We start from the raw sequence: 24,694 nt of genomic DNA on the forward strand, positions 1-24,694 counted from the left end.
CCCCCCACAACCTCTGCAGGCAGTGCATTCCACACCCACTTTTTAAAAATAATTACGCCTGACATCCCCCCTTGTACCTTCCTCCAATCACCTTAATTAAAATTATGTCCCCTCATGTTAGCCATTGTCATATTGGGAACACAATACTCCAAGTTTGGTCTCAACCAGAATGCTCAGAGCCAGTAGTTAATTGTCATCCCCAAATGCCCGAGAGATGGTGGACAGTGATCTGCCTTATTGAACGGCTGTTGCGCTTGAGGTGTGGATATACCACAATTCTGTTAGGGAGAGAATTCCAGGATTTTAACCCAGTGATAGCAAGGAATGGTGATATCTGACATGAAAATTAGTGGTGGTGTTGGTAGGATAATCATAGTCACAGTCAAATTTATTGTCATATGCACAAGTACATGTATGCAAAGGCTCAATGAAAAACTTGGTTGTAGCAATATCACAGGCACATAGTGTTAGACACAACACTCAGAAGAAAAATCATACTTGAAGTAATGGAAAAAAACTAAGAGGCCAGTGTGGTGGGTGCTGTGAACTTAAACTTTCAAAGAAATATTGATGAAACAGACTACAAATTTACACTGGATGCATTTTACTTAAGTGAATTTTCAGCAGATTTCAGAGACTGGACTTTGAAGCATGGAATTAGATGAAGTGAGGAAGAGGTGCTAAACTGATATTTTAAAATACTCAAGATTGAATCAACATCAGTAGCTGTGACAAACCAGATAAAAAGTTCAATAAATGAGAAATTATCAAAGTGTGGTGACAGGAAAACAGCAAGGTAATTGGATGCTGACTATTGTAGTTTCTATCAGCTCTGTTACCCCCACCAACTCCTGTATCTTAGAATTTGCATTAAATTACAATCGAGAGGAAAATATTTGTTTATTTTTTTGGCACTGGATTGTAATGTAGTGCACAATAACCTTGGATTTTAGTTTAAAATTCAGGTTCTGAGATGCTTCAGGGATAGGTAAAGTTGATTGAACACATTTCACAAACAGTCACAACCCTTGGAACTGTAGTTTTGGTCAGTGGTCAGGAACAGCAGTGTGACAATGAATGTGACAAGTTAGGAGATTCATGAGGTCACACCGAAGGAGTTTCGGTCTTTGCATTAATCCAGCAGGCTTAAGGTTCCTGCAGCCCACTTCAGAGTGTAGGGTGATGACAGATGGACCACAGTATTGTGACACAAAAGCCATATCATGATTGGGGGGGGCAGGGTCGTGGAGAGTTGGGGTAGCCCACATAGTGGAATGCTATTGTGGCAGAGGAAAGTACAATTCAGTTAAGGGAACAGATCATGTTCTCTGCAACTGTGCAAATCCTGAAGTGGGTGTTGTCCCATAACAGGGTTACGGCCACCACCTTAAATCTGGAGAGGAATTGGAATGTGGGGAGAAAGATCAGGTGGTGTGACACAGATGTAGATGACACAATGATTGGCAGAGTTGTTGTTGGCGTGGAGGGTAGTCTTAGGTCACAGGGTGATAATAGATGTGTTGGCATAATGGACTGAGAAATGGCAGATGGAGTTTAATCCTGATAAATGTGAAGTGTTGTGCTTTTGGAGTACTAATAAGGCTAGGACAAATACCATTTGTAGGGCCCTTGGGAGTATTGAGAAACAGAGGGACCTTGGTGTACGAGTCCAAAGATACTTGAAGACACAAGAGGCTGCAGAAATAAACAATCTGAAGGAACATGACTGCGGTATATAAAGTTGCTGACAGTATTTAAGTTTCTAGACAAGCACTTGAATCACCTAGGCAACAAAAGCTACTGACCAATGTAGGAACATGGATTAACATGGATGGATGCCCATTGGTCAGCATGGACCTGATGGGCCAAATGGCCTGTTTCTCTGCTGTATGACTCCATATGGTCTATGCAGATGTCAATGATATGGGTAAGAGTATGAAAAGTTTCTGCTGAGGAAGTAATGAGCATGTAGGGCCTCAAGTAAGTTAAACACCAAAGATAATAACCTCTGGAATACACCTGAGCCACATGCAATTAACACAGGGTAAATGGGAGCAATAGATTTCAATTCATGAAGCAGTGACACTCTTACTGGGGAAAGAAGGAGCCCAGTTCAGTGCCCCCACATGCTGCTTCTCTTTCCTAGCCTTTTTCTCTTCTTGCCTTTTACCCATCCCCCAGTGGATCTGCTCTCCCTCCTCCCATGCACCTGCCTATCACCATCTCATACCTGCACCTATCCACTGCCCTGTGCCCACCCCGCCTCCTCTTTGTCCACCTATCACTGCTCTGCTTTTCCCTCCTATATATTGGGCTTCCCCTTTTCCTATCTTTGGTCCTGACCTGAAATGATGACTGCCTGCTTTTCTCCATGGATGCTGCCTGGCCTGCTGAGTTCATCCAGCATCATAGTGACATCTGCAACAGGGACACCACCACCAAGCATACCTTCTCCCCCAAACCTCTTTCTGCCTTTCATAGGGACCACTCTCTCCATGACTTCCTTGTCACTCCTTCCCACTCACCACACCCCCACCACACCACCACCCCCCCCCCCCCCCCCCCCCCCCCCCCTCCCCCCCCCACCAACTCCTGGGGAACTTTCCACTGCCCCAGCTATACGTGGAACACCTGCCCTACACCACCTCCATCCAGGGACCCAAACAGTCCTTTCAGGTGAGACAGATTCACCTGCACCTCCCTTAATATCATCTACAGCATTTCAGTGCTCCAAGTGTGGCCTCCTCTATTGGTGAGACTAAACGCACACTAGGTGACCATTTCACAGAAACACCTGTGCTCTGTCGGTAACTGCGATTACATTCCCATTGCTAGCTTCTTCAATTCCCCCCCTCCCACACTATCACAGGTATGTCAGTCCTCAGCACCCCTCACTGCCAGGCGAATTCCAAGCGCAAACTGGAGGAACAGCACCTCATTTTCTGTCTTGGGACCTTGCAGCCTAATGGCAATGAACATTGAATTCTCCCACTTTAAAGTAATCCCCACAACCTCCAACCATGCCTCTTCTTTTCCTTTTCATAGCCTTTTTCTACCCTTTTTTCCTCCCCTACCTTGTACATGCCCAGTGGATCTGGGCTCGCCTCCTCCCCTTACCTGCATCTACCTATCACCACTTGTGCCCACCCACCTCCTCTCCTTTTGTCTACCTATCACCACTCTGCTTTTTCCCCCCTATATATTTGGGCTTCCCCTTTCCCCATCAAGTCCTGAAGAAGGGTTCCTGAGCCAAAACGTTGACAGCCTACTTTTCTCCACGGATGCTGTCTGGCCTGCTGAGTTCCTCCAGCATCATCATGTTTTTCAGCCAATTCAGTGGGTGGAATAAATGTACCAGCAAATTGAATAACAAGGGCATGGAAAAGGATTAAACTAAATAGCTAGTAAGAGGATTCAGATGGTGGGAAATTTCAGAGAAAAATCAAGAAAATTCAAGTTGTGTTGGCAAATTGGATACAAAACTGGCTCTGGTGATAGGAGACAGAGGGTAGTGGTGGAGGGTTGCTTTTCTGTTTGAAAGTCAGTGCTGGGACCTCTGTGGTCTTGTAATAACATATTTGGATGAGAACGTAGTGGTATAATTAGCAAGTTTGCAGACAACACAGAAAATGGAGTCACAGCAAAGAAGGTTGTCCAAAGGTAGAACAGGATATGGATCAGCTGGAGAGTTGGGCAGAGTGGCAGCAGATGGAGTTTAATTCAGACAAGTGTGAGGTGATGCACTTTAGAAGTCACATTCTACTAGGACAGAGTAAGTGGGAGGGACCTTTGGAGCACTGATGTACAGAGGGACCTTGGGGTGCAAATCCACAGCTTCCTGAAAGTGGCAACACAGGTGGATCAGGTAGTGAAGGTGGCATTTGGAACACCTGCCTTCATTGGCTGAAGAATTGAGTATAAGAATTGGGACATGTTGCAATCATACCAAACATTAATTAGACTGCACTTGGAGTACTGTGTACAGTTCTGGTCACCACATGACAGAAAGGATGTGGTAGTGATAGAGAGAGGGCAGAGGAGCATCATCAGGATGTTGCCTGAAATGGACAGCTGTAGTTATAAGGGGAGATTGGATAGACTAGGTTTATTCTCAATGGAACACAGGAAGCTGAGGGGTGACCTTAGGAGGTTTATAAAATTATGGGGTTTAGATAGTCAGAATCATTTTTTCCCCAGGACAGCAGAGTCTAGAACTAGAGGGCACAGGTTTAAGGTGAGAGGGGAAAAATTTAAAGATCTGAGGGTCAAGTTTTTCTACACAAGAGGGTAGTGAATATCTGGAATGGTCTGCCAGAGGTGGTGGTAGAGCATATATAATCACAGTAGAGGGATATAGGTCAATGCAGGCAAATGGGATTAGTGTAGATAGGCATCATGGTCAGCATGGACAAGGTGGGTTGAAGGGCCTGTTTCTGTGCTGTATAATTCTAAGACAATAGTACAGAGGAATGAATATAGGCAATGCTAACTAGAGCTCATCAGCAAATCATCAAGTGGACAGGTGCAATGGTACAGGGAAAAACAGGTAAAAGTTAATTTTGAAGGTTCTATATCTGAATGCACAAAGCCTTTGTATTACTAATGGCAGACATAGAGAGTCATTATAGAGAAATGGTTGCAACTTGATCAAAGCTGACTCAATATTCTGAGTATTTGACAGTTCAGAAGAAGGGAATAAAGGAAAAGGCGGTGGGGTAACTGTTACTAAATGGTCAGTAGTGAGAAATGATCTTGGCTCAGGTGATCAGGTTTGAGTGGAGATAAGAAAGAAGTCAATGGTGGGAGTCATCTAAAGGCCCCTGACAATGGCTATTCTTAGGACAGAAGATAGATCAAGATATAATAGAGGTTTGTAACAAAAAAGGCACCACACTGATTATGGGTGACTTTAATCTTCATATAAATTGCAGAATTTGGCAAAGGGGCCCTCAAGGCATTTAGATAGACATGTGAACAGGCAGAGAATAGTGGAATATAGACCACATGCAGGGAGATGGGATTAGTTTTTAAATTGGTATCATGGTTGGCACAGACATTGTGGGCTGAAGGGCCTGTGCTGTACTATTTCATGTTCCATGATGGATACATCAAATGTATTTTGGACAGTTTCTTGGAATATTACTTCATAGAACCAACCAGGAAATAGGCTAATTTAGATCTAGACTTGATTAATGAGACAGGAATAATTAATGATCGCTTAATAATATATTCTCTGGGGCATCGTGATCTTAACATTATGCAAATTTGCATGAAAGACATGAATGTGTTGGAGGAACTCAGCAGGCCAGGCAGCATCTGTGGCAAAAAGCAGGCAGTCAATGTTTTGGGTCAGGACCCTTCTTCAGAGCTGAAGATGGGGAAGCCCAATATGTTGGGGGGGGGGGGGGGGGGGGGGGGGGGGGACGGGTAAAACGGCACGGCAATGATAAGGTGGACAAAAGGGGGGAGGCAGGGTAGGCACAAGGTGGTGATAGGTAGACGCAGGTTAATGGGGAGGAGGGGTGCCCAGATCCACTAGGGCATATGGGTCAAAGGTAAGGAGGAAAAAACAAGAGGCTAGGAAAAGGAAAGAGGCCATTGGTTGGAGTGGTGGTGGGGATACTTTAAAGTGGGAGAATTCAATGTTCATGCTGTTAGGCTACAAAGTTCCAAAACAGAAAATGAGGCGCTGTTCCTCTAGTTTGTGCTTAGACTTCTGGCAGTGGAGGAGGCCTTGAGGACACTACATATCTATGATGGAGTGGAGGGGGTAGTTGAACTGACTGGCAGCAGGGAGATGCATATCACGGTTTCATAAATTTCAAGTTTCATAAATTTCACCACTAATGAATGGGAAAGTGAACTCCAGACATCTATACCTACAGAGACTTGGAAGAAAATTCTTCATTTAGTTAATACATCTTCAATGTGTGCCAGACATTCTTTGATACAGTTTTAAGGTAGTTTCACAGGACCCATATGTCAAAATATAAGCTAGCTCATTTTTATCAACATATAAATCCTGTGTGACAGATGTAAATCGAATGTGGCCTCTTTGACACATGTTTTGGTCCTGTCCTCTTTTGGAAAAATATTGGAAAGATATTTTTTAACATTATTTCAAATGTATTGAAGATTGATTTACAACCTTTATCCTATCACTGCAATTTTTGGTTTACCAAGGATAGAATCTGGCCATCTATCTGCCCTCCACTAACCGTATGATTGCTTTTATTACATTAATGGCCAAATGATCCATTTTGCTTAAATGGAAGGATCCAATACCCCCTACTACTTTTCAATGGTTCTCTCAAACTATATCATGCATAAACTTGTGAAAAAAACTAGGAGTGGCACTGTTGATCCTTCGCCTTAAATTTGAGGAAGTTTTGGACTCCATTTATTCAATATTTTCACATGATATAGATCCCCTTATAATAACCTTTCAACTTAGAGAGGAACAGAATTGATGACATAATATTGCTGTTTCTATTGAGAAATTTTAGTCCAGTTTTTTAAAAATTTTTTTCTTTAGCTTAGTTTGGTTTGATATATTTATAATTTTTCCTGTTTTGGATTTTTTTCTTTTTATTTTGTAATAAATCTTTCTTAATATTATATTCATTCACTAACAGATTGTTGGATCTACAGATTTTTTTTAAACTTCATTGTTCTTTGATTATCCATGTCATGATTGTTCTCCTGATCTTTGTATAACATATATAAACATTGATATATTAATCTGTATTAATTTGAAAACTAATACAAAGATTGAAAGAGAGTGTCACTAATTTTCACCCTGCTCTCCAATTCACTTGGACTATCTCTGACACCTCTCTCTCCTTCCTCTCAGGAAGATTCCTTGTTCACCGATATTTCCCACAAACCCACTTGACACCCACAGCTACCTCGATTACAGCTCCGCCCACCCTGTCTCTTGCAAGGATGCAATCCCTTTTTCTCAATTTCTCAGCCTCTGCCGCATCTGCTCCCATGATGAGGCTTTCCACTCCAGGACATCTGAAACGTCCAACTTCTTTACTAACATGGCTTCCCCCAACTGTGGTCGAGAGAGCTCACACCCATATCTCTGCCATTTCCTGCACCTCCGCTCTCACCCCCACCCCTCCCAGACCCAACAGGGGTAGGGTCCCCCTTGTCCTCTCATTTCATCCCAGCAGCCTACATATCCAATACATCATTCTCTGCCACTTCCACAATCTCCAACAGGACCCCACAACGAAGCACATCTTCCCCTCCCCACCCCTTTCGCGGGGACTGCTCTCTCCAGGACTCCCTAGTTTACTCCTCCTCCTTCCCCACCCATCCTGCTCCCACCTGCCATAGGTGCAACACCTGCCCCTACACCACCTCCACTGCAGGCTCAAATAGTCCTTTTGGGGAGAGAGATTTATCTGCACCTCCCTTAATATCATCTACTGCATTCAGTGCTCCAACTGTGGCCTCCTCTACACTGGCGAGACCAACACAGGCAAGGTGACCATTTCACAGAAACACCCATACTCCATCCTTAACCATGATCTACATCTTCCCTTGCTAGTCACTTCAACACCCCCTCCCACTCCATCACAGATACGTCAGTCCTCGGCTCCTCCACTGCCAGGAGAATTCCAAGCACAAACTGGAGGAACAGCACCTCATTTTCCAGCTTGGAACCTTGCAGCTAAGGGCATGAATATTAAATTCTCCCACTTTAAAGTAATCCCCTCAAACCACCCAACCATGCCTCTTTTCTTCCCTTTCCTAGCCTTTTTTTTTTCTACCCCTCCTTACCTTTGACCCATCCCCCAGTGGATCTGCTCTCTCCCCTCCCCTGCACCTACCTATCACCACCTTGTGCCCACTCACCTCCCCTCTTTTGTCCACCTATCACTGCTCTGCTTTTCCCTCCTATATAGTGGGCTTCCTCTTTTCCTATCTTCAGTCCTGAAGAAGGGTCCTGACCTGAAACATTGACTGCCTGCTTTTCTCCATGGATGCTGCCTGGCCTGCTGAGTTCCTCCAGCATCATTGTGTTTTTCATCTAGATTCCAACATCCGCAGTCCTTTGTTTCTCTGATACAAATTCACATTCTGTTTACGTGTGTGAAAGTTAAGCCTGAAACTAGTTCTTTAAACTTAAAGGCAATCACAAAAGGTAATGAAGACAGAGTTGGCTATCATAGACTGGGGAAAAAATGCTGAAAGACAGCCTAGAAGCAGTAGCAGAAATTTAGGGAAATATTTCAAAATTCTCAACAAGTACATTTTGAGAAGGATGCTACAATAAGTACAATCCATCTGTGGCTCCACCTGAGGTTAAAGGCCATATCAAATTGAAAGAAAAGGTATTTAAAACTGCAAAGAGGCCAGAAGATTGAGAAACTTTTAGAAACAAGCATGAGATGATGGAAAGAAGGGGCAGGAAATATGGAATTAAACTTGCAAGAAATATAAAAGCAAACAGTAAGAATTCCTACAAATATATCATGTTGTCAACCTGCAGCAAGAGCACATTTGACTCAAGTCAACACTGACCAACCATATTATGAGGAACCAGGATACCTTTAAATGAACTTGTATTGCTAGCTGAAGGAAGTGGAATTTACTACATTTCCTTTGCTGGATCCCTGTGGTGTGACTGTCAGCAAGATTTACCAGTCAACACACAAGTAACAATGATTGTCCCCAACAGCCAATGAAAGTATGAAACAATAAAATTGTCATTCACGTAAATCTCCAGCTTTACCCCATCAAATCTCCATTGTGATAATTGTTAAACATTAGACATAGACCAGGAACAGCACAGCACAATAACAGGCTGTTCAGCCCATCAGGTCTGCACTGACCATGATGCCAATTTAAACTAATCCCATCTACCTACACATGGTCTATATCCCTCCGTACCCTGCCTGTTCATATGTCTGTCTAAATGCCTCTTAAACACTGCTATTGTATCTCTTCCACAACCCCCCAAGTAGTGTTCCAGGCACTACCACCATGTAAATAAAACTTACTTTAAACATTCCCCCCTCACCTTAAAGCTATGCCCTCTAGTATTTGTCTTTTCTACCCTGGGAAAAAGAATCTATCTATCCTATTTGTGCTTCTCATAATTTTATATACTTCTATTAGGTTGCCCCTCAGCCTCCAATGCGCCAAAGAAAACAATCCAAGTTTGTTCAACCTCTCCTTACAGCTATTAACTCTCCAACCCAGGCATTATCCTGGTGAACCTCTTCTGCACCAACTCCAAAGCCTCCAATCCTTCATATAGTGACCAGAATGACACACAACACACCAAACATTGTCTAACCAAAGATTTATACAGCCTCAACACGATTCCCCAACTTTTATACTCAATGCTCCAACTGATGAAGGCAAGCATGCCATACACCTTCTTTACTACCCTATCTATTTGTGTTGCCACTTTCAGGGAGTTATGGACTGGTACCCAAAGATCCCTCTGTTCATCAATACTCCCAAGGGTCTTGCCATTTACCGTATACTTTCCTTTTGACCTCCCAAAGTGCAATACCTCACACTTGTCCAGATTAAACTCCATTTGCTATTTCTCTGCACATATTCCCAACTGATCTATATTCTACTGTTTCCTTTGACAACTGTCCTCACTATCCACAACTCCACCAATTTTTGTGTCATCTGCAAAGTTACTAATCAGCCCACACTTTCATCCAAATCATTCATCACAAACAATAGAGGTCCCAGCACTGATCCTGCAGAACATCACTGGTCGTAGACCTCCAGTCAGAATATCAGCCCTCTATCACTACCCAAGACAGGACCAAGCCAATTTTGAATCCAATCTACCTTATGTCAATGGGGGGGGGGGGGGGGGGGGGTGGGGGGGAGAGAGTTTTGGGAACAATGATCATAATTGCGTAAGTTTTAAGAAAGATATTGATAAGGGTAACTCTGGACCTCTGGTAGAAGTGCAAAATTTGGAGAAGGTTCATTACAATTATGCAAGAACTGAAGGAAGTTGATTGGGGCAGCTGTTGGAGGGTAAATCCACATCTCACACATGGAAGTTGTTTAAAGGCCAGTTGATTCGAGTTCAGGACCAGCATGTTCCTGTCAGGATGAAAGGTAACGATGGTAATGTTCAGGAACCTTAGATGATGGCATAAGAGATATTGTAAGTTTAGTCAAAAACAAAAAGGAAGCATATGCAAGACTTAGGTAGCTGAAATCAGATCAGGCCCTTGAGCAATATAAAGGAAGCAAGAAAGAACTTAAACAAGAAGTTAGCAGCACTAAAAAGGGCCATGAAATGTCTTTAGCAAATCGGACTAAGGAGAATCCCACGGCATATATATTATACTTGGAGCCAGAGGAAGTGGGGGAGGTCCTCAATGACTATTTCACATTAGTATTCACCAAGGCGAGAAGGACATGGATGATGGTGAAATTAAGGAGGGGCATTTTTGATATTCTAGGGCAATGTTGATATTAGGGAGTCTCTTGAAAAAGTGTTAAACAATTAAGGCAAGTACACAGAGGAGAGTTGACAAATAATTTTTGTTTTTACACACCAAATCATGACGGTCTCCAATACAATTCTCAAAAGGCAGTGGTTGCATTTATCATAACACTTCTAAAGAGAACTGGTTAAATATTTCAAGGCAAAAATTTTGGGTAGTTCATTAATGAGACAGCAAAGGCATATTTGGTTAAATGACCACTCTTTGTGCTGCGTGGCTCTACCTGCAACATCATGACAAGTGCAGGAGAATGGGATTAAACAAGGTGGGATATTAAAGACATAGGGAAACTGGGACCAAACTAGATGGCTCACAAGGACAATACCAGCTCAGGTCCAGTATGTTCCATGTTGAATTCCACGTTCCCAGAACATTTGGTAAGCCCCACAGATCTTACCTTGAATTTCTTACAGACTTTGAAGGCGTGCTCCCGGCTCTTACGAGTGCTTACAGGCAAGGGTTTTGGAGTGGCCAGGTTATTAATATCCGATTCCTCAGAGGGCAGGGGCTGAAAAGAATTTATGGGAATTAATCCTGAGCAAAAAGCATCAAAGAATGTCAGTCAATAAACAACAATAGTAAACCCCACAGATAATCAAGTAGCTAAATAGGGAGCATTGAGTTTAGGAGGATGGGGGCCAAGAGTGCGTTGTGGGTGGATGGTGGTGAGACTGCCAAGGCTGCAGGGCAATATTACATAGACTGGGTTGGTTGGAGACTGAGAGAAATATAAACAGGCCAGTGGGGCAGCATACAGAGGCAGGGAGAGGAATCTGGTCAAGCTACTTACCAGCGACTGGTCAATGATACAGAACATGTATGTATCATGAACAATGATCTGTGTGGCCACTCTAGGGTTGAAGGTGACATGTATGATGGGCGTGTCCCTTTCCAGCCAGAGGGTGGGCAGCCCATGTTGCTGCACTTTACGGCTCCACTCCGTGTACTTTTTCTCATAGATGCTGAATTCAAAAATCTGAGGAGACAAAATAAAAACAATCACAAAACACCGCTGGTGGAGAAAAATGCCCACGCACAAAAAGAGAACATTCTGCCCAGATTGTCTTTGAGAGAGTTGTGGAATTAGTTCCCTGTTCATGCTCCTATAGTGTTTACTCAATTTCCTTCAAAAACTTCCTTTGAATCTGCTTTGATTACCCTTTTAAGCAGCATGTTCTAGTTATACAAATCAATATATATATAAAGATATGCCTTTTGCCAAATACTTCAAAATATTGGGTGATTAATTTTATGTCACAACCCTTTTTGTCCATTGATCAAAACATTCATGATTTGGAACACTTCTTTCCCAACTTCTCTTAACGTACTCTGCTTCAGGTGAATCACGTCAGCTTCTTTAGCCTTTCCACAAAAGTGAAATCTTTTATGCGTGGGACCATTCTATTCTGCATGTCCACTTCCCAGCCACCCTTCACCCCGTGCCCTTTAATGTGGTTTACAGAGATGTTCTACAGGAATCACAGACAAGAGTCCCAAGATCACAGATTGGATTACGACAGACAGGTGGCTAGTAGATGTGCACAGCTTCAGTCAGACCATACCTGCTGATCTGCGTGTACGGTGATCAGGTTGTTGGTGTGTGGATTGATGGCCATAGCTGTGGGAAGGTGGTTATAGACCGGAACAGTACAGTGATGCTGTGGGAAAGAAGAATTGTCAGACCATTGAGCAAGGATTCAATCATCATATCACAGTATCTCAATCCTCCCATCACCCCAGTTCTTCCTCCATAACATATTCCTCCCTCACTCTTCCCAATCTCCTCCTATAGTCAGGATGGCTTTTTGCACAGGAAGTCACATCTTACAAACTTGATTAATTTTTTTTTGAGGAGGTGACAAAGATGACTGGAGGGGAGGGCAGTGGTTGTTGTCTACGTGGACATTAATAAAGCTTTTGACAAGGTTCGTACAGTAGGCTGATCTAATATTAAAGACAAATGGGATCCATGGACACTTGGTATATTGGATTCAAACTTGGTTTGGCCATAGAAGACAGAGGGAAGGGGTGAAGGGTGTTATTCTGACTGGAGGTCTGTAACCAGTGGTGTTCCGTAATTATCAGTGCTGGGACCAAAATGTAGGTGGGCTGATTAGCTCTGCAGATGGCATTAAAAATTGGCAGAGATGTGGATAGTGAGGAAAGATGTCAAAGGATTAAGCAGGATATAGATCAGTTGGAAACGTGGGATGATAAATTTCAGATGGAGTTTAATCTGGAGAATGTGTGAGGTGATGCACTGTGGGAGGTCAGAAAGTCATGTTGCAGCTGTATAAAACTTTGGTTAGGCTAATTCTGGAGTACTGTGTGCAGTTCTGGTTGCTGCATTACAGGAAGGACATGGAGGCTTTAGAGAGTGCAGAAAAGGTTCATCAGGATGTTGCCTAGATTAGAGAGTATTAGCTGGAAGGAGAGGTTGAACAAACTTGGACTGTTTACTCTGTAGAGTCAGAGGCTGAGGGGAGACCTGATAGAAGATTACAAAATTATGAGAGGCATAGACAGGGTATATATTTCAGTGTCTTTTTCCCATGGTGGAGATGTCAAAAACATCAGCAGGCACATTAGCAACATTTTAAAGCCAGCTACCTAAGTACATGGATAGAAGTTTCGAGGGCTATGGGCCAAATTCGGGCAAATGGGACTAGCTCGCTGGGCAACACAGTCAACATGGACGAGTTGGTATTGGTTAATTATTGTCACTTGTACCGAGGTACAGCGAAAAGCTTGTCTTGCATAACGTTCATACAGATCAATTCATTACACAGTGCAGGGTGAAAACAACAACAGAATAGAGTAGTGTCAGAGCTACAGAGGAAGTGCATTGCAGGTAGACAATAAGGTGCAAGGTCACAACAAGGTAGATTGTGCGGTCAAGAGTCCATCTCATCGAATAAGGGAACCATTCAATAGTCTTACAACAGCGAGATACAAGCTGTCCTTGAGCCTGGTGGTATGTGCCCTCAGGCTCCTGTATCTTCTGCCTGATAGGAGAGGGGATAAGAGAGAATGACCTGGGCGGGTGGGGTGTTTGATTATTTTGGCTGCTTCACCAAGGCAGCGAGAGGTATAGACAGAGTCCATGGAGGGGAGGCTGGGTTCCGTGATGCGCTGGGCTATGTCCACAGCTCTCTGCAGTTTCTCATAGTCCCGGGCACAGCAGTTGCCATACCAAGCCATGATGCATTCAGATAGGATGCTTTCTATGGTGCATCGATAGAAGTTGGTGTCAAAGAGGACATGCCAAATTTCTTAGCCTCCTGAGAAAGTAGAGGTGCTGGTGAGCTTTCTTGGCTGTGGCATCTACTTGATTTGACCAGGACAGGCTGTTGGTGATGTTCACTCCCAGGAACTTGAAGCTCTCAACCCTCTTGACCTCAGCACCACTGATGTAGACAGGTGCATGTACACTGCCCCCTTTCCTGAAATTACTGACCAGCTCTTTTGCTTTACTGACATTGAGGGAAAGGTTGTTGTCATGACACCATGTCACTAAGCTCTATCTCCTTCCTGTACTCCAACTCATCGTTATTTGAGATATGACCCACTGAGGCGGTATCATCTGCAATCTTGTAGATGGAGTTAGAGCAGAATTTGGCTACACAGTCATGGGTATATAGGGAGTAGAGTGCTGAGGACACAGCCTTGTGGAGCACCAGTGTTGAGAATAATCATGCTGGAGGTGTTGCTGCCTATCCTCACTGACTGTGGTCTGTTGGTCAGAAAGTCAAGGATTACAGTTGGAGAGGGGGAAGGTTGTTGAGTATTGGTATTGGTTTATTATTGTCACTTGTACCGAGGTACAGTGAAAAGCTTGTCTTACAAACCGATCGTACAGGTCAATTCATTACACAGTGCAGTTACATTAAGTTAGTACAGAGTGCATTGATGTAGTACAGGTAAAAACAATAACAGTACAGAGTAAAGTGTCACAGCTACAGAGAAAGTGCAGTGCAATAAGGTGCAAGGTCACAACAGGTAGATCGTGAGGTCATAGTCCATCTCATTGTATAAGGGAACCGTTCAATAGTCTTATCACAGTGGGGTAGAAGCATGTACCACCAGACTTATGCCCTCAGGCTCCTGTATCTTCTACCCGATGGAAGAGGAGAGAAGAGAGAATGTCCCGGGTGGGTGGGGTCCTTTGATTATGCTGGCTGCTACACCAAGACAACAAGAGGTAAAGACCGTGTCCAAGGAGGGGAGGCTGGTGTCTGTGATGCGCTGGGCTGTGTCCAAAACTCTCTGCAGCTTCTTGCGGTCTTGGGCAGAGCAGCTGCCATACCAAGCCGTGATACATCCAGATAGGATGCTTTCTGTGGTGCCATCGGTTAAAGTTGGTGAGAGTCAAGGGGACAAACCAAATTTCTTTAGTCTCCTGAGGAAGTAGAGGCGCTGGTTGAGCTTTCTTGGCTCAGGTCTCGGAGTTTGGTGATGAGTTTGCTTGGGATTATAGTATTGAAGACAGAGCTGTAGTCAATAAACAGTCTAATTTAGGTGTCCTTACTGTCCAGATGCTCCAGAGATGAGTGTAGGGCAGGGAGATGACGTCCACTGTAGACCTGTTTTCAGCTTTTAGGCGAATTAATGTGGGTCAAGGTCTTCCGGGAGGCTGGAGCTGATGCGTGCCATGACCAGCCCCTTGAAGCACTTTGTGATGGTGGATGTCAGAGCCACTGGTCAATAGTCATTAATGCACATTACCTTGTTTTTCTTAGGTACCGGGATGATAGTTGGGCCAAAGGGCCTGTTTCCATGCTGTATAACTATGACTCTGTGACTACAGGGCATAGCTTCAAGCTAAGAGGCGAGAAAATTCAAAGGAGATTTACTTGCAAGATCCCCCCCAACACACAGAGTGGTGGGTGCTTGGAACGTGCTGCTGGGGGGAATGGTGGAAGCAGATACGACAGCAATGTTTAAGAGGCATTTGGACAGACACATGAACAGTCCGGGAACAGAGAGATATAGATCACAGGCAGGCAGGTGTGGTCAGCCACAGATGTTGTGGGTCAAAGGGCCTGTTCTTGTGCTGTACTGTTCTATAGTCTATGGCCTAAATCAGCTCCTCTTTCCTAAACCAACATCATTTCTCCTCCTTCACCCCACTGAGCCCCCTCCCTCCCCACCACACCATAACACACCTTCTGTTCCTTCAGCTTCTCTCCTACTCAGGCCCACCCATCCACCCAATATACCCTCTCGCAACACCTGCTTCTCACCACCCCTTCCCATCACACGCTTTTCCTGGAAGTTTTGGTCTCTTACCTTAACTCTGTAAGGTTATAGATGTTGATTTCACAGTTGCAACTTGCAGCCGCCAGCCAGCTCCCATCTGCACTCACTGCCAAAAGACAGATGTGCTCATGGGAATCTAGAGTGGGGATGGAACAGATCATGTTGAGGAATTTCTGGGACATCCTTCCTTCAGTAAAAGTTGGCACACCAGCCCTCCCTCTCCCAAGGGCAATCAGCACCTACATAAGGTGGCATAATTTACAGGGACCATATGGGTGGGAAGAAAAGTCTTCCTACCCTCATCTATTACCCACCCTATTTGACTAAGAATCACAATGATCACACTAAGACAAGTAGCAACAACAACAGCCAAAGCTTGTACACTTCGATCACATTGTCTCAACTCCAATCAGTTAACTTTACATTAGGCAAATAGCCGTGAAGCTTAGATGTAACGCCATCAGCAGCATTTTCCATGGAAGACTCACCAGATTTTGGTGCAAGGGAATGTATGCTCTTGGAACCGAACACTGCCAGATCCACAACCTGAACTTGGCCATGGTCTGAGCCAATAAACAGCCTGGTGGAATCCGCAGAAAACAGCAACCGATGAGCCGGTAGCAACGTCTTCACTCTGTGACGAATCTGTAAGAAAGAAGAGTTAAACTCTGAAGCTTCTCCCAGCACAGACCAACTCGTATTAGACTCTGAAATGTTGGCTGTTTGTCTTTGCATAGGCGCTGCCTGTCCTTGAATGTTTCCAACATTTCCTGTTTTTATTTAGATTTCCAGCATCTGCAGTCTTTTTTTTGATTTTCATATTAGACCCCCATCGATGGAGAGACAAATACACATTACAAATGCTTCCTTGGTCCCTCGCACTTATGTCACACCCATCACCACAGCATCCACCACTCTTTACCTTCATGCCACAGGATTTCAACTTCACTCAACATCCATTACCATCTCACCATTAGTCACCATTTTACAAGGAAAATCATCGTACCATATTAACAGTGATGGAGACATTCCTATACTGTATCTGATACAGGCGGAGTCTATTGATTGTTGAGAATGCAATCCAGGTTCCACAAGGAGACATTGCACAGCACCGTATTTGATTGCAACTCTACAGGAGAGAAGACACAAGAGAAGCAACTCAGCTTGATTACAGGGTTAGTACATTGGCAAATCCCCCCAGCACCCAGACTCATGGATTCACAGGCCATTTAGCCCATTACGTCCATGCCTGCTCTCTACCAGAGCAACTATCTACTTCCATCCCCAAATCTTTCTCCATAGTCCTGCCATGTATTTATTCAATTCCCTCTTGAAGGCCACAACAGAATTTTCTTCACCACATCTGCAGGCAGTGCATTCCAGGTTCCAATCTCACGCTACATTGTTTTCCTCACGTCACTCAATTTCTTCCACTTTATTTGACATCTGACATCGCCAGTCCTCGACCCCTCCACCAACAGGAACATCCTCCCACTATCCACTCTGTCCAGACCCCTCATCATTTTATATAATTCTATCAAACCTCTCCTTAGACTTCACTTCTCCAAAGAAAACAGTTGCAGCCTCTCTAATCTAACCTTGAAACTAGTCCATCATCTCAGGAAATATTCTCATAAATCTCCCCTGAACCCTCTCACATCCTTCCTATAACATGCAACAAGAAACAAGTACAATACGCCAGTTGAGGCCAGGCAAGTGTCTTATAAAAATTCAACACAGCTTTCCTGCTTTTATACTCTATGCCTCTGTGCATACAGCTCAGAATTGAGTATGCCTTATTAACTGCTAGCTCATCATGGGCCAAAGGGCCTGTTCCTGTGCTGTACTGTTCCATGCTTTCTTAACCAGAAAGCTCATCTAGATAGCCGAGCAGGAATCTCTTCAACTATAATGCAGAAATGAGTTACTGTTCAAGATTCTGATGGTCACTACATTAGATAATCAGTTTTTAAAGCACCCATCAACTTCAGACCCAAAAACTACCAGTTCCACCCACACACCTTGGATTTTAACTCCAACAGTTTCTCTGGCTTCTTGCTGATTGGCAGGACATCCCCAGGAACCCCTAAAATAGAACAAGATAGAATTAACACACTATGCTCTTCAACTTGTCCTGTTAATGTTATTGAGCAAGTCAGTTACAGAATGGGTATGAAGGGACGAGGTAATATGGTAGAGAACTGGGGTGAAGTCAGGCAGACAGAGAGAGCAGGGAACCCCGGAGGCTGTTCCCCTCAGTAACAGGTTTTCCGCCTTGGAGGCTGTTGAGGGGGATGGCCTGCAGGGGCCTAGCTGCAGTTACCAGGTCTCTGGCACTGGAACTGGTACTGCTGCTCAGAAGGGAAGGGTGGGAAAGAGACATGTAATAGTGATAGGGGACTCGATAGTCAGGGAAACAGATAGGAGGTTCTGTGGCAGTGAGCATGAATCCTGGATGGTATGTTGCCTCCCAGGTGCCAGGGTCCGGGATGTCACTGATCGGGTCCACAGGATTCTTGAGCGGGAGGGAGAGCAGCCAGAAGTTGTGGTCCATGTTGGCACCAACGACATAGGTAGGAAGGGGGATGAGGTCCTGAAGATTGAGTTCAGGGAGCTAGGCAGAAGATTGAGGAACAGGACCTCAAGGGTAGCAATCTCGGGAATGGCTGAGAAGATGGTGCAGGAGGGAGGGTTTTAGATTTCTGGATCATTGGGATCTCTTCTCGGGAAGGTGGGACCTGTACAGAGAGGACGGGTTACACCCGAACCAGAAGGGGGCCAATATCCTTGCGGCTAGGTTTGCTAGGGTGGTTTGGGAGGGTTTAAACTAGTTTGTGAGGGGGAAGGGAACCGGAGGAGTAGGTCAGAGGAAGAAGGGGATGGGGAAAAGTTAGATCAAACAGGTAGAGAGGCTTTGGGGAAGGAGAAGCAGAATACAGGCTATAAAAGTAGTAAGGTAGATGGACTGAAGTGTGTTTACTTAAATGCAAGAAGCGTCAGGAATAAGGGGGATGAACTGAGGGCTTGGATAAGTATGAGGGACTATGATATTGTGGCTATTACTGAGACGTGGCTGACGTCAGGACAGAAGTGGATATTGAATATTCCTGGTTTTCGGTGTTTTAAGAGGGATAGGGAAGAGGGGAGAAGAGGAGGAGTGGTGGCGATACTGGTCAGGGACACTGTTACGGCTGTGGAAAGGATGGATGTTGTAGAAGGATCATCTCTAGAGTCCGTATGGGTGGAATTCAGAAACAAGAAAGGAGCAGTTACTCCACTAGGAGTATTCTATAGGCCCCCTGGTAGCAGTAGAGATATAGAGGAGCAGATTGGCAGGCAGTGTTTGGAGAGAAGCAAAAATAACAGGGTTGTTATAATGGGAGACTTCAACTTCCCAAATATAGACTGGAACCTGCTTAGTGCCAAAGGTTTAGATGGGACGGAATTTGTTAAATGTGTCCAGGAGGGATTCCTGATGCAGTATGTCGACAGGCGGACTAGAGGGAATGCCATGTTAGATCTAGTTTTAGGAAATGAACCGGGACAGGTGAAGGATCTATTGGTGGGTGAGCATTTGGGGGACAGTGACCATTGCTCCATAACCTTTAAAATTGTCATGGACAGGGATAGGTGCCGAGAGGATAAGAGGATTTTTAATTGGGGAAGGGCGAACTATGAGGCTATAAGGGGAGAACTCGGGAGTGTAAATTGGGATGTCCTTTTTGAAGGGAAATGTACCATGGAGATGTGGTCGATGTTCAGGGATCTTATGCAGGATGTTAAGGATAAATATGTCCCGGTGAGGCAGAGAAGGAATGGCAGGGTGAAGGAACCATGGGTGACGAGAGAGGTGGAACGACTTGTTAGGGAGAAGAAGGTAGCATACATGAGGTATAAGCAGCAAGGTTCAGACAGGGCCTGTGAGGAATATAGAGTAGCGAGGAAGGAACTTAAGAAAGGGCTGAGGAGAGCTAGAAGGGGACATGAAAAGGCATTGGCTAGTAGGGTTAAGGAAAATCCCAAGGCCTTTTTCACGTACATGAAGGGTAGGAGGATGGCTAGGGTAAAGGTAGGTCCAATTAAAGACAAAGGTGGGAGAATGTGCCTGGAGGCAGCAGAAGTGGGAGAAGTTCTCAATGAATACTTTTCTTCGGTATTCACCAAGGAGAGGGGTCTTGATGACGCAGAAGGGAGTGCTGGTAAGGGTAATGTTCTCGAGGTTATAGATATCAAGAGAGAGGATGTGTTGAAGTTGTTAAATAATATTAAGACAGATAAATCTCTGGGGCCTGACGGGATTTTCCCCAGGCTGCTTCGAGAGGCGAAGGAGGAGATTGTTGAACCGCTGGTAAGGATCTTTGAGTCCTCGTTGTCCACGGGGATGGTGCCAGAGGATTGGAGGGTGGCGAATGTTGTCCCCTTGTTCAAAAAAGGTAGTAGGGATAGTCCAGGGAATCATAGACTGGTGAGTCTCACGTCTGTGGTGGGTAAGCTGTTAGAAAGGATTCTAAGGGATAGGATATATGAACACCTAGAGAATCATGGACTGATTAGGGACAGCCAGCATGGCTTTGTGAAGGGAAGATCTTGCCTCACAAACCTGATAGAGTTCTTTGAGCAGGTGACCAGGAAGACTGATGAGGGTAGTGCGGTGGATGTGGTCTATAAGGATTTTAGTAAGGCGTTTGATAAGGTTTCTCATGGTAGGCTTCTTCAGAAGGTCAGAGGCCAAGGGATCCAGGGAAGCTTGGCTGTGTGGATTAGGAATTGGCTTGCCTGTAGAAAGCAGAGGGTTGTGGTGGAAGGAGTGCCCTCAGATTGGAGGGCAGTGACTAGTGGTGTCCCGCAGGGATCGGTTCTGGGACCTCTACTTCTTGTGATATTTATAGATGACTTAGATGAGGGGGTGGGAGGCTGGGTTAGTAAGTTTGCGGACGACACTAAGATCGGCGGTGTTGTGGATAGGCTGTCGGAGCTTACAGAAGGATATTGATAGGATGCAGAGCTGGGCTGACAAGTGGCAGATGGAGTTCAATCCGGAGAAGTGTGAGGCGGTACACTTTGGAAGGACAAACTCCAGGGCAGAGTACTGGGTGAATGGCAAGGTACTTGGCAGTGTGGAGGAGCAGAGGGATCTGGGGGTTCATATTCACAGTTCATTGAAAGTTGCCTCACAGGTGGATAGAACAGTTAAGAAGGCCAATGGAATGTTGGCTTTCATAAATCGTGGGATTGAGTTTAAGAGCCGCGAAGTGATGATGCAGCTTTACAAAACTCTAGTTAGACCACACTTGGAGTACTGTGTTCAGTTCTGGTCGCCTCATTATAGGAAAGATGTGGAGGCGTTGGAGAGGGTGCAGAGGAGATTTACCAGGATGTTGCCTGGATTACAGCGTATGGAATATGAGGAGAGGCTTAAGGTGCTAGGGCTTTATTCACTGGAAAGGAGGAGGATGAGAGGAGACATGATAGAGGTATATAAAATATTGAGAGGAATAGATAGAGTAGACAGTCAGCGCCTCCTTCCCAGGGCACCAATGCTCAAGACGAGAGGGCATGGCTTTAAGGTTATGGGTGGGAGGTTCAGGGGAGATGTCGGGGGAGGTTTTTCACCCAGAGAGTGGTTGGTGCATGGAATGCACTGCCTGGGGTGGTGGTGGAGGCAGATACATTGGACAGGTTCAAGAGTTTGTTGGATAGGCGTATGGAGGAATGTGAGATAGGGGGATATGTGGGAGGAAGGAGTTAGATAGTGTGAGGGTGTTTTGATGGACGGCACAACATGGTGGGCCAAAGGGCCTGTTTTGTGCTGTATGGTTCTATGGTTTTATATCATTCATTGGAAGACAAATACCAACATGGACAACAAACAATCTGCTGGAAGAACCCAGTGGGTTGAGCAACTAAACACATACCCAAAAGGAATAGCAAGAGATCTAAAGTTACGGGCCCTTGGATCATAATGGAATAATAATGGAATTAACTAAAACGATGAAAGGCAGTTTGATGTCTGTCAGGTACTTTTCATTTATTTATAATTTTTTGGGCATTTGGTTGTCACTAGCAAGGTCGGCATTTATTGCCCATCCCCAATTGCCTTTGAGGTGACAGTGATGAGCTAACTGCTGCAGTCCTTCTGACGAAGGTACACCCACAAAGCTATTTGGCAGGAAGTTCCAGCAACCGTGAAGGAACAGCGATACACTTCCAGAAATGGACAGAGTGCAGAGTGGAGAAGAAGACACAGGTGGCTGTTTTCCTTTATTCCTACTGCCTTTGTCCTTCTTGAACGCTAAGGTCACAGGTTTGAGAGGTGCTTTCAGAGGAAGTAACTGCAGTGTATATGGACATGGTGGACGCTTTAGCCACTGTGCATCAGTGGTAAAGGAAATACATATTTAAGGTGGATAGGATATCAATTAATTGGGTGCTTTGTCCTGGAAGGTGTTGCTGAAGCTGCACTCATCCAAGCAGAGTACTGTGTCATTCTCCTGACTTGTACCTTAAGCTGGTGGAGAGGTTTAGATGAGTCACAGAATGTTCAACTTCTAACCTACAGAATGTAACTGGGCCAGTTAAACCCTAATGCATGGTTAATCGAGCCCCCAAGGATGTTGATGGTGGGGGATTAAAGATGGTAGTGCCATTGAACGTCAAGACCAGGTGGTTAGACTTCCTCCTGTTTTTGATGGTTAATGCTGAGCACTCTTGTGACACAAGCTTTATGTGCCGCGGATCAGCCCTGCCTGACTGCTTCATTTGCTGAGGTGCTACTAATGAACATCCCCACTTCTCGCCTTATGATGGAAGGAAGGTCCCTGATGAAACAGCTGAAGATGTTGACCTGAGGAGTTCCTACTATGATGTCCTGGGGCCAGTATGATTAACCTCCAACAACCACAAACAACTTTTGTCTGTATGGGGTAAGATTCCCACTATTGAAGTATTTTCCCCTTGACTTTAGCTTCACCAAAGCTTCTAGGTTCCAACCTCAGTCGCATGCTGCCTTAACATCAAGAGCAGATGCTTTTGCCTCACCTCTGGAATTCATGTTTGGACAGGTCTGGGGCTGTGGCTCTGGTGAAACCTAAATGGACATCAGTGAGCATATTACTGGTAAGTAATTGCTGCTTGATAGCACTGTCAACAACACCTTCTGTTATTTTACTGGTAATTAGCCAGGTTTGTCTTGCTTTTTATGAACAGTAAATACCTGGGCAATATCCTACATCGTTAGGTAGATGTAGGGAAAAGTGATACGACTAAATTGAAGGCTTTTTGTCTGACTACACACAGCATTCGAACAAAATGGATGGATTAATGGCAGAAATAGAAATAAATGGGTACGATTTAATAGCCATTACAGATACATGGTTGCAAAGTAAACAAATGTTAGGAACTAAATACTCTAGGTGCTTAAATTTTAGAAGAGATGAGCAAAACAGAAGAGGTGGGTTAGCCCAAATATTAAAGAATCATCTGTATTTACCATGGAGAAGGATATGGAAGTTAGTGAGTTCAGAAGAGGGAACAGTGATATTCTGGAGCATATCAGCACTACCTAAGAGGTGGTGCTGAAATGCACAAGGGTGGATAAACCCTGGGGTGTGACCAGGTGCATCTTAGGATGTTATGGCAAGCAAGGGAAGAGCTTGCTGGGACCCTGGCAGAGACTTTTTTGTAACTTTGTTAACTACAGGTAAGGCACAGGAAGACTGTAGGATGCCTAATGCTGTGTCTTTATTTAAGAAGGGCAGCTGGAATAAGCCAGGGAACTACAGACCGGTGAGCCTTGCATCAGTGGCGGAAAAGTTATTGGAAGGGATTCTGCAAGGCAATAATTATTTGCATTTGGAAAGGCAAGGATTGATTGCAGATAGCCAGCACGGCTTTGTGCATGGGAAATCACATCTCGTGATTGGAGGAAACACTGGATACATAGAATTGATCACAGATTCAAACATCCCTGGGTTGTACTATAGCCAGAGTCACAGAGCTATACCATGGTAAACAATGTCATTATACTGTATGATTTCAGGTCACCCCAGCGTTCTGGACCACCCTGTACCACAGTACATGTGCAGGCTATTGGCTTTATCCCACCACACGTGTTCTTCTTCCCTCAGCACTTTGTTCTTAATTAATTGCACTGACAGCAAATTGAATTGTTCTCGGTACCTATGCCCTGCTATTCACAATGTGCTGTCCCCCAACATCATTCCTCACCTCTAACATGCGAGCTGCCCAATCGCCATAACTCAAGCTGCTCTGGGAACTGAAACAGGAGCAGATTTTCTGTCCGACTGCAGCACACCAAGTTTCGCTGTGGAGAAAGGATAGCTCTTAAGAGTCATTCAACATTCTTGCCTCGCCAACATGATCAGCTCGCATCATTCCTGCTGATGGAAAGCCTCTTAACATGAACTAAAGCTGGTTATCTTTTAACCTATTCAACCTAATTTCACAATGTACCGGTGACCTCATGTTACTGCCCTTCTGAACTTCACACTTACAGAATTCACAAGTCACTGCCCAAAAATTTATGATATGGAATAAAATTTGCTCTCATGGAATTTAATTAGAAAAAAGTAATTAAGCAAACAAATTTTTTTCAAGATGATGTGTCTTCACGTTATGGAAAATCACTATATGGACAGTTTTCTAGAAACGCAACACCCCTTCCAGTAATGCAGGGTTCATCTGTACTATAGTACACTGTACCTACACTACATCCACGGCACACTACACAGCACATTAAATCTAGTTCTTTCCTAGAGTTTTCCAATGACCACTCAAAAGCCACCAGCAGACTATGAACGCTTACATGTGGAAAGAGGACCTTGCGAAGAGCAGTTTCATATGACTTGGTTTCCACTTGATCCATCAGAGGGCGAATGATGAGTTGGGAATCGACACCTTGTCCAGGAAAA

General features: G+C 44.5%; 1 protein-coding gene across 2 annotated transcripts in view; it reads right to left on the bottom strand.

Annotated features, from left to right (window-relative positions):
• Positions 1 to 24,694, bottom strand: part of utp4 (UTP4 small subunit processome component) — a 56,441-nt gene that overhangs the window by 6,684 nt on the left and 25,063 nt on the right. For both annotated transcript variants that reach the window (XM_052028615.1, XM_052028614.1), the window contains 9 exons: positions 24,589 to 24,680; positions 23,991 to 24,087; positions 17,786 to 17,850; positions 16,771 to 16,893; positions 16,253 to 16,409; positions 15,796 to 15,900; positions 12,068 to 12,165; positions 11,296 to 11,481; positions 10,903 to 11,013 (listed from right to left, as the gene is read on the bottom strand). In XM_052028615.1, coding sequence (XP_051884575.1) covers positions 10,903 to 11,013; positions 11,296 to 11,481; positions 12,068 to 12,165; positions 15,796 to 15,900; positions 16,253 to 16,409; positions 16,771 to 16,893; positions 17,786 to 17,850; positions 23,991 to 24,087; positions 24,589 to 24,680 — 1,034 coding nt within the window. The remainder of the gene's footprint in view (positions 1 to 10,902; positions 11,014 to 11,295; positions 11,482 to 12,067; positions 12,166 to 15,795; positions 15,901 to 16,252; positions 16,410 to 16,770; positions 16,894 to 17,785; positions 17,851 to 23,990; positions 24,088 to 24,588; positions 24,681 to 24,694) is intronic.

Source organism: Pristis pectinata, chromosome 13 (assembly GCF_009764475.1).
Source record: "Pristis pectinata isolate sPriPec2 chromosome 13, sPriPec2.1.pri, whole genome shotgun sequence".
NCBI classification, from domain to species: Eukaryota; Metazoa; Chordata; class Chondrichthyes; order Rhinopristiformes; family Pristidae; genus Pristis; species Pristis pectinata.